Consider the following 10,781-nt stretch of genomic DNA (forward strand, 5'->3'; position numbering starts at 1 on the left):
CACATGGAGGCTTTTACTGGGTGAAAGTTGTGGCACCTTTCAAGATTTTATTGTTCAATGTCAAAATTGTAGAAAGGTGTAATTATGCTTCTTAACATTGATATAATATCATAAAAGGTTGCTCCATAATAGGATCAGTTCTCATACTCCATTACCTGGACAGCCCTCATAAAGTTGCAAATGATGGGAAAAGGCATTTAAAAGCTCATAACTTTAATCAATACTGATTCATCAACAAAAAATATTACTTACTCCGTCCCAAATTTAAGTGTCCTGTTTTAGAAACTGTGAGAAGGGAGTAAAATAATAAATTGACTCAGAACTTTAAGGACAATACTTGTGTCCAACCCAGGTTGGATGAAGTTCATCCAACCCATCGACATGGCCCAATAAAATTGTGACAAGTGTTCAAAATTAAATTCGGCATTGCCCATCTATTTGCGGGTACAAGTTATAACCCATCTTACTTTTTGTCCTTCTCATCTTTCAACTCTACCGCCGCCGCCTTCTTCATCCTTCTCGTCACTGACGAACTGTGGCCTTGCCGTTGCTGAAGCTTCGGCCTCCTAGATCAACCTCCCCATCGCCGCCATCTTCTTTTTTTCCTTTCCATCTCGGCGTCGCTCCAGAACTCGATCCTCCGTTTCTTCCTCTATCTGGGTTTGATCAGTTTCTGTTTGTCTATTTTTTAAATTCATTTGAATATATTTATGTATATATAATTACATGTATACATGTATACTTGTATTAGAATTGTTAATTAAAAAAAAAAAAAATTGAAGAAAAAAAATGCATACTTGTATTAGAATTGTTATTTATGCCTTGGGAATCAGAATTTGAAAATTTTGCTAGCAAATTGAGAAATATTATGGAATATGTATGAGTATGGGTGATAAGTAACATAGATGGATGCAAGTTCACTTTTAAAAGGATTCCAGAGTTCAGAATGTTTGATATATGGATTTGAGTTTTATGTGGGGACCATAATTGTTGTGCATGATGTTGAAGGTTCGAAGTTGTTTTTGACTGTGCATAATCTACATACTTTTTGTAGTTTCCTGTTTATGTATTGCTAGGATACCTTTATTTGCTAAGCAGGTGATAATTGAGCTAAAATTTGGATGATTGTGGGTACCATTTCTGGAAACCCTCATGAGACTATAACTCGTTCACTGGGTAACCTAGGGGTTTAAAAACTTATTGCATATGCTAAATGCAATCGTGATTTCCACAAAGGCGAACTTTATGCTTTTGTTTTTATTTTTTATTTTAGTTTAGTTCTATATTGCTAAGGGACTAGCAATATGTAATTTTGGGGGTATGATAAACGATGAATATTGCATATTCGAGCCCTTAAACGTGTATATGATAAGGCCTTAGTGATGCTTTTATCTTGTTATTTGTAGGTTTTTACCTAAAAAGACGGTCAATTCCATGTATTTAGAGCTTATTATGAAATTCCCGATGCTAAGACACATACTAGGGTCCTTCCAGATCCATTCGGGACTCAAAAAGGAAATATTTGATGAAATTCAGTATATAGTGCGCGAGCACCCTTAATAGGGCTCGAGCACCCTCGAGCACCATGAAGGAAAAAGTTAGAACAATGGCTAAGTATGAAGAAAAAGATGCTTCAGAACTTTTTGGGTCAAAATTTGGTTATGTGTAAAAATAGGGCTCAAGCACCCTCAATAAGGCTTGAGCACCCTCAACAGGGTTCTAGCACCCTCAGCATAGGGCTTAAGCAACCTTAATAGGGATCAAACCCTGTCATCCTAGAACTTAAAAATACACGTGGGAAAGTTGTAAAATCAGCCTTTTGTGGTTCCAAACGGGCCCAATTGCCTTCAGAAGTTGTAAATCCCCACCAAAAAGGGTTAGAACTCAATTTCTCCTATAAAAGAAGACGAAAACACACATTAAAGAGCTCTCTCTTCTCTCTCTCGATTCTCCTACCTTGTGGTGGCTTTTAGGGTTTTGAAGATTGAAGAAGAAGATCTTAAGGAGTTTTTAGTGGTCCATAGAGATGATTTCTACAACATGAATGAAAACATCCTCCTTCTCCATAAGTAGCTAAACTCCATCTTAGAGCATTGATGTAACCCTAGTCTGAGTATCATGGTTTGACTGTTCTTAATTTTACGGATTTATATATATATATTGATTGCATGGTTGTGAGTAATTGACTTAGTATTCCTAAGTAATTGGTTTTTGATGAAATTGATCTTGATCTTGTCTTAGAATTAATTTTGCTTCAATCAAACTCAAACTATTTTTATTGTGAGAGATTGGTGGCTAAAGGCTTCTCTTAACGGTTTAAGTAGTGATCATGCAATGGTGCTTAATTGAATATGTATGAATGAATGTTTTGATAAGTCATGTCTAGAGAAGATGAGTTGTACTGTACCTTAGATTAGAGTAGTTAGGTAGACAATTCGTGTTATTCGAAAATGAGTTATAGCTTAGTATTTATTCATATATGCATTCTTAATTGAATTAAAGTGTGCTTGTAACCACTTGATTCCTGAATATACATAAGTTTGAATTTTCCCATAATTGAAACAATTGACCATGTTACGAGGCTAGTGGTGAAGTTAATCCTTAAGTTCTTCTCACTTTGATATTATCCCTTGATAATTTAGTTTATTTTCAATTTTATTGCAACTTAGAAGTCGAAAACAACAAAATCATCTTCTCTTGAATTAAATTAGGAATAATTTGATACTTAACAATCCACCACAGTCCTTAAGGTTCGACACCCTCAACATAGCCCTACCCTACAAAGATTCATTTTATTGTAAGTGATTTTTATCATTGATATAACACACATCATGTGTGCAATTTATCTTCTCAATAAATAGTCACATATATTTAGTGTAGTGGTGGTTGATGGAACCAAAGTTAACCAACACGTCTTAATGTTTAATAGAGCGGTCCCAATCATTGTGAATGTATAAAGGATATTTATAGGCAACGTAACTTGTTCACCACTCACCTACTCACAACCTACTCGTATATATAAGACACTATTGTATAATTTACACAATTCAATACAATGTAATATTTTCATTCATTTATTTCTAACAATGCATTCCACTAAAATTTTTATTTATGTTGAAATGACTTGCATGCCTCTTTGTTGAAGTACATTTAAATAAGAAAAATATAAAAGAAAATAGTAATAGCCTTCTTGAAGAACATTTAAATGAGAAAAGCTTCACAATAGAGATCAGAGATGAAAGAAAACATAAAAGAAAAAAAGAGAAATAAAATGCAGAACAGTATATGTAACAAGTAGCAAAAGCAATATTTGACATTGCGCACTTGATGAATCAACCAAATCCTTCAATCTTAACAGCCTCAAGCATATGGAATAAGAGGAAACATAATTAGCTATCGGACATTCGAATGTGATATAAATAAAGTGAGCTATCATACTTTCTTTGGCTTTGGCCTACACAATTCGGGAAATTAAATCATCTTTCTTTCTTTCTTTCTTTCTTTCTTTCTTTCTTCTTCTTCTTCTTCTTCTTTTTTTTTTTTTTTTTTTTTTTTTTTTTTTTTTTTTTTTGACAAAGACAGGTTTTCTTTCACTTAAATGAATTAGATATAAAAAAATGAACCAACCCAGATAAGAATAGTGCGGCCAGCTTAAGAACAAAACATGCAAATGGAGAAATGGTCTAAATTTTTATTGAATGCAGAAAAGAAGGCAAAAAAGAAAAACTATTATGCAGTTATGAAGTCAATAATTTGGCCGTACCTTCTCATGAACAACTGCTATTAATTAGTTCTTCCAACATGCGTTCCACCAGTACCAAGAAGATTGTTCCTGGTAACCTGCAACTTGGCTACAACATCAACAATATCCAATCGTTCAGTTGGTGACTTTTGTGAACATGCAATTCCAATTCTAAATACTGAAGTCAAGCACTCCTGTATCTTGTAATTACTATCACGATTTTGATTGCGAGTGTTGTTGGTGCTCGTGCTCGCGCTCACCTCCATCTCTCCTTGTTGAAGAAATACTAGATCTGCAATTCTAACAGCTGTCTTGGCAAAGTTATGAAGGTTCATACCATCATTAAACATCTCATCAGTCGGCCTTTTTCCAGTAAAGATCTCCAACAAAAGAATGCCATAGCTGTACACATCACCGGATGTTGACACCTCACTTCCCAAACCATACTCTACAATCCAGACAATCCAATGCAACAAGAAATGTTAGTATCTCTTTAACAAACAAATATTTTATTTGCAAAGTATGCATCCATTATACATTGTTCAGATCTAATAAAGAATTATTTTTTTTTCCTCGTAGTTGGGACTCACACACACTGCCTCCGCTGAGATTCGAATCCCTGACATTCCTTTGGAAGGTAGGAGCATTGTACTGCTAGGCCACAGGCCTGTTGGTGAATTGCATCTCATTTAACATGCATATGAGAAGAAATACAAGATAAAAGAAATAGAAGAGAAATGTTTAAAGGCATGAATGAGAATAATAATATGTAAGGGCTTGAATGAGGCTTCAACCACTAATTCAACTTTGTTATTTATATACTAAAAAGAGCACAGGCTAATATTACAAGAAAAGAAACTAAATCAAATCATTGTTATTCTATGCCTAGACATATATGTAAACAAAGTCAAATCCTATGATTCTAGCCTATCATATCTCAACTAATATGGTAAGTTACACTTATGATTCTAGCATATCATATTTAAGCTATAACTCCTTCTCAAGTTGGTGCATGAATCTCTCACATGACCACTTAGAGAATGCATATATCCTCAAATATTGTTCTTTATAAATATATAGCTAATGACTTTGTTTGGCTGTATCAAATTAACTAGCCAAGATATAACAATGGTGTTTTCTTCAAACCACCGTGTGTCTTATCTGACTCAGCTAGTGTCGTGTTAGACTATAAACCATTAAGAATGTCTCCTTAGACCATAACCAACAAACTATGTCTCCTTAGACCATAAACAATTATTACTGTCTCCTCATACCATTCCTCTTCCTAAATATGTTTAAAATATGTAGATGAAAGAATCAACATTGTCATTCATCACACAATTCCTCTTCATACACAAGTTTTAAAATATGTAGATAGAAGAATCACCAATGTCTCCTTAGACAGGCCACAAACCATCGACATTGTCTAATCAACCATTCTTGAATGGGTGTACTGAACTCGCAATGCTCTCATTGCGGTCAAACCACCCTGACTTTGACACCAAGTAGAAATATAAGAAATAAGAAATAGAAGAGAATTGTGTAAATGTTTGAATGAGAATGATAATGTGTAAAGGATTGAATGAGGCTTCAAACACTCATTCATCTCTGGTATTCATATATTAAAAAGAGTACATGTTAATATTATAAGGAAGAAAACTAAATAAAATCCATATTTTATGCCTAGACATATGTGTAAATAAAGTCAAATCCCATTTTTCTAATCTATCATATCTTGACTAACACGGTAAGCTACATTCATGATTCCAATCTATCATGTCTCAGCTAACAATTTGGGCTAATAGTTTATCTTTTTAGCAAACACCATTCCTTTTTTTTTTTTTTTTTTTTTTCTTACTCCTTTCCCCATCTTTTAGGTCGATTAAGTTAGATGCCTCAACTACATAAAACCTCAGTCCTAGTTTGAAAAATCAAAATTTTAGTCGAAATTATTATTTATCAAACTTTCTAGAAAATTAAGGTTTTTCAAAAACTTTATTTCAAGCATGAAAAAGCTTGTAGAGCAGACCAGAATAATTAATTTATCGTCCGTCATGCACATCAAATCGGTTATTTCAAGTGACTAAATACTTGTGAACAATATGCATCATGCATGTTAGTTGCAATTCTGGACCAAAACTTGACAAACATGTTGGATGACTCAAAAAGGCTAATTATGAATTTCAAAACAAAGATTAGCAATGTTCCTTAGAGTTTTCTGCCAGAGCACCTGAACAAAGCTAGTATAATACATATAACAAAAGTGGACAATAACTCCAGAAAGTATTTCTAGACAACTTTTTTTGTTCTATCTTACTTAAACTGAATTGGCGGTGTGATAATACATATATCACCAGAACTCTTTAAGATTAGGGAAAGAAATGTTAACAGAGAAATAAAAAATAAATAAAGTTGTATAGTTAATACCTGGTGGCATATAACCAATGGAACCTCTGATTCCAACGGAACTGATTTGGTTTCCACTATCGTTCTGGTTAGCATCAAGAAGAAATTTTGATATCCCAAAGTCACCTACATGTGCAATCATGTCATCATCTAGAAGAACATTGCTTGGTTTCATATCACAATGAATTATTGTAGTTTGGCAACGGTGGTGGAGATAATCAAGTGCACAAGCAACATCAATGGCAATATTCAATCTCTGAACAAGACTTAAATTTTTTTGTTCCTCGTCTGCCTCAAGTTCTTGATTTGGATGCAACCAATCATCTAGGCTCCCGTTAACCATGAACTCATAAATCAGAGCCTTGAAGTCGTTATTTTGTTGGTCAACACTAGAACATGCAGTGATCACCTTGACAAGATTCCGATGTCTGATGTTCCTCGACACCTCACACTCATTGATGAAACTCTTGGAAGCTCCGGGCTGGAAAAGATTAAGTACCTTCACTGCAACCTTTTTCCCTTCCTGATCAAGGAGTCCTTCATATACAGACCCAAAACTACCCACCCCTACCAAATTGGAGCCGCTGAAACCATTCGTAGCTCTATGTAAACTTTGGTAGGATACTTTGAAAAAAGAACTTGCTAAATTTTCCGATGAAGGTGTCACTCTCTTTTTTTTACAGCAGCAAAGAAATAGAATGCACAACAGTAATGTTAATCCAAGAAGCCCTGACGCTGTGAGGATTATAAATTTTAATGTAAGCGTTAATCCCCTCTTTTTGGATCCTTTGAAGTTACATGGAGGCCGCTGTAATTCAGGTATACCTCCACAGACCTTACTGTTTCTGGTGACTGAAACTGCAGTTGCATTTGCAAACACACCTTTTATTGGTACCACACCCTCAAGCTCATTGTAAGATAGATTCAAATTTTTTAAGAATGCAAAGCCCTCAAGATATTCTGGAATTTTCCCTGACAAATTGTTGTGAGAAAGATCTAAAACTTGAATACCTCTTAGAGAGCTCAAAGATGATGGAATGTTCCCTTGGAAGAAGTTACCCGCCATAGATAATATTTCTAATACCACGCAGCTACCAATAGTGCTAGGAATTTCACTGGACAGCAAGTTATCAGAAACATACAATTGACCTAAATTTTTCAAATTTCCAACTTCTATGGGAAGTGAACCAGTGAAACGGTTTTGAGACAATTCGAGAAGGATGGATAAGGAGGAGAGACCGACAACTTCTGAGGGCATGGTACCACTGAGATTGTTATTGGAAAGATCAAGTGATAACAAGTTTTGACATTTCCCAAGACTTGGAGGGATGTTGCCATAAAGATCATTGCTTCCCAAATCCAAGAGGTTTAACATACTTAAATTCCCAAACGAGGAGGGAATGCATCCAGAGAAATTGTTATCTGACATGTCAATTTTGTGTAGCTTTTGAAGCATTCCGATTTCCGTGGGAATGTTACCTGTGAACTTGTTGCCCCACAAATTTAGCCAAGTCAAGTTGATTAGATTCCCAATCCCATCCGGGATAGTCCCAAATAACTGATTCTTGGCCACGTTGAAGAATTCAAGCTTGTTTGAGAAATTGAAGATGGATTTGGGAAGCATTCCTCCAAAATTGTTTCTGTCCAAGACCAACACCTTTAAATTGGTGGCATTGGTCAAAGACGACAAAAAGTTGAAGTCTTCATTATCCCCAGTCCCAAGATGATTGCTGACTAATTTGATATTATTCAGCTTATGCAGTCTCTCCATTGTAGGTACCTTTCCAGTAAGATTATTTCTACCCACAAAAAATGATACCAAATTCGATGCATTGGATATTGAGGTAGGAATTGATCCAGTAAAGTGGTTATTGTAAAGATCGAAATATTGAATATTAGGAAGAGTGATGCCTATATCGGAGGGAAGGCTGCCTGTAATGTTGTTTCCTACCACTTCGAAACTTGTCAGAGAAGAGAGATTGAATATTGAGGGAGGGATGGTGCCGGAAAACCAATTGCTTCCAAGTGCAATCATTGTTAGCTTTTTAAGTTGACCAAGTGCATCTGGGACACTCCCGCCAAAATTATTGTCGGACACAGAAAGTAGCTCCAGAGATGATAAGTTCATCAGAGAATGAGGTAAACTTCCAGTTAGGTGGTTTTTCTTAATAAAAATACCACGGAGCTTTGACAAGGAGCCCAATTCCACAGGAATTGGCCCTTCAAGGTTGTTGAATTCCAAAACTAAGGAATGAAGGTTAGAGCAAGCAGATAAACTGGCAGGAATTCTGCCACTTATTGAGTTATTGTTGAGGCCTAAAACTCGCAGTCGCCATAAATGACCCAGCTCTGGAGGGATTTCTTGTTCAAAGCTATTGTTGTGGAGGTATAGTAGTCTCAGGAAACTTAGATTTCCAACATGCGGGGATATGGACCCGAACAATTTCTGGGACCCGAGGTCTAACTCGGTGACCCTTTTGTGTCGGCAACCACAGGTGACACCATGCCACTGGCAAAAGTGATTGGAACCATTCCATGAACTCATAACCTGAAGAGGGTCATTGGTTATTTTGGCTTTGAATGCCAGCAGTGCAAGTCGGTCTGTCTCATTCCCACTCAGCCTGGAGGTGGCTGCATTGGTAGGCATGCTTGCATGCATCAAGCTCAAGCAACATGCAACTATTACATACATAGAAATATTGAAAAGAAGTGACCTTGATATGCATAAGCCCAAGTCTGGAAGCCCCATTCCAGCTCAGAGAAACTTTAAGTAGCTCACGTTTCTGGAAAGCAAAGACAACATATTAAATCCTCAAAAATAATCTAATTAGTAAGTGTAAGAGGAGCATTTAAAAAACAAATAAATATATAAAGCTCCGTTAAAATAAACCTGCAATGTGTGAGATGGATTAAACTTGTAATATCTTGAACTCACTTTCCTTGAAATTTATAGGGAAAAAAGAAGATGTCTAAGTTGTGATCTCTCACGATTGTGCTATGAGGATTTCAATACCAGGCTTGATTTATATACAGTTCTATGTTCTAACTTTTCCAACCTTATGATGTTGGCATGGTAGAATTTTCTATATATATATATATTATTACTAAATCCATCTCACATATGTTGGTTGCTTGTGCATTTAAATGCCTTGACCAGGGGCGGCTCAACATAATTTGAGGCTTTAGGCAAAAAATATAAAAATGGCCTTTAAATATCTATAATCAACCCAATTAATCTTTTTTGTCACATAATTGATCTTAGAGTTATAAAACTTATGCATAGTAAAAAATGAGAAAAACAAAAACAAAAACAAAAACAAAAAGAGAAGTTAAAATAAGAATATGGAAAATTTTACAAATTCTGAAAAAAAAAAAAAAAAAAAACGCGTGAATGAGGAGCCCTGACCGTGCCAAACGTTATAAACATGAGGCTAGTTAATCTAACTGCCAAGTCTATACCATATTTATGCTATATTTAACATTTAGCATGGTCAAGGTATTTAAATGCACAAGCAACCAACATATCTGAGATGGATTTAGCAATAATATATATATATGACTTCAAAGCTTTTCTATCTTACAAGTCACAGGAAACTCCTCTTGTCAAATTATCAGTAAGATATGCTCAGGGCGGCTCAACTGGAAGGCGATAAGCGGCTGCCTAAGGAGCCAAATTTTTTATTTTTATTTTTTCCTAGCAACTGACGATAGCAAAAGAGGTCTCGTATTTTTTTTTTTTTTTTTTTAAATGTATTAATTATGTTTCTTTATATATATTAAGTATCAAATAAATATAAGAGACTTTTACAGTAAAGTGGGCTTAGTATAAGTATATTACCCATAGCCAAACGTAATTTACATATTTACAAATACATGAACCAAGTTCTATTTTAGTCTTTTATTAAGCTGAATTTATATTTTCACCCCTAGGAGTTTAATTTATGCACAATTTACCCAAAGAACAACTTATTCAAGTATTAGGATTTTGTCAAACAGCACTTAGGAACTGTTACATAGCGCTAAAATTAGAAGACACCACCCGTAGTCTACAAAGAAGAATTGAAGAACTTAGATCTAGAATTATATTAATACAAAATATTTTAGAAGTTAGACGGCAACGATTTTAGTTTATAAATAGACTTGACTTTAATAATTTAGATACCTCTATAAAACGATTAGGAGAAAATTTAGATTATATTAAAGAACAAGTAGTACATAATTCTAGTTCAAATAATTTAGATAATAAGATAATATTAGTCACAATTAAAGATATTAACAATGATATTGAGAATATTGCTGAAAACAAAAAAATAATCCTAGACTCCTTAAAATCCCTTAAAACCGATATCCAAAAATTGTTACAATTGTTTTATGAGCACCAGTAGTCCTGATTATTTAACATCGTTAGCTGAACTTTACAAAATTGATAAAGAACCTATAGGATTTACTAGTTTTAAAACAGACGCAGCTAATATACATATTAGACAAAATAACTTTTTAATTCAGTTATTACTTCAGTTATCTGATAAAGTTAATAAACTTGAAGAGAAATTAGAAGTAATACAAGAGAAAATTTGTGGATTGAATTATTGTTGTTGTCAAGTGAATAATTTTTTTTTCCCTTTCTAATTCA

The 10,781-nt window shown here is 34.5% G+C and overlaps 1 protein-coding gene across 1 annotated transcript; it reads right to left on the reverse strand.

Annotated features, from left to right (window-relative positions):
* Window positions 1-3,783: 3,783 nt before the first annotated feature.
* LOC132270354 (probable LRR receptor-like serine/threonine-protein kinase At3g47570) lies at window positions 3,784-8,897 on the reverse strand. Its single transcript, XM_059771533.1, has 2 exons — window positions 6,170-8,897; window positions 3,784-4,190 (listed from the first exon to the last, which is right to left on the reverse strand). Exons 1-2 carry the CDS (start codon window positions 8,895-8,897, stop codon window positions 3,784-3,786), a joined length of 3,135 nt encoding a protein of 1,044 aa, XP_059627516.1.
* Window positions 8,898-10,781: the final 1,884 nt, after the last annotated feature.

The sequence above is a fragment of the Cornus florida genome, unplaced genomic scaffold (genome assembly GCF_030987335.1).
Source record: "Cornus florida cultivar Cherokee Brave unplaced genomic scaffold, ASM3098733v1 CherokeeBrave_3.0.0_Hap2_Chr08, whole genome shotgun sequence".
Classification (NCBI taxonomy): Eukaryota; Viridiplantae; Streptophyta; class Magnoliopsida; order Cornales; family Cornaceae; genus Cornus; species Cornus florida.

Bases quoted from the DNA above. Each gene is read 5' to 3' on its own strand.
- LOC132270354 (XM_059771533.1), bottom strand. From the start codon at position 8,897: ATGGGGCTTCCAGACTTGGGCTTATGCATATCAAGGTCACTTCTTTTC. The intron at 4,191-6,169 runs GTATTAACTATA...TCTGGATTGTAG, and splicing joins CATTGGTTATATGCCACCAG to AGTATGGTTTGGGAAGTGAG.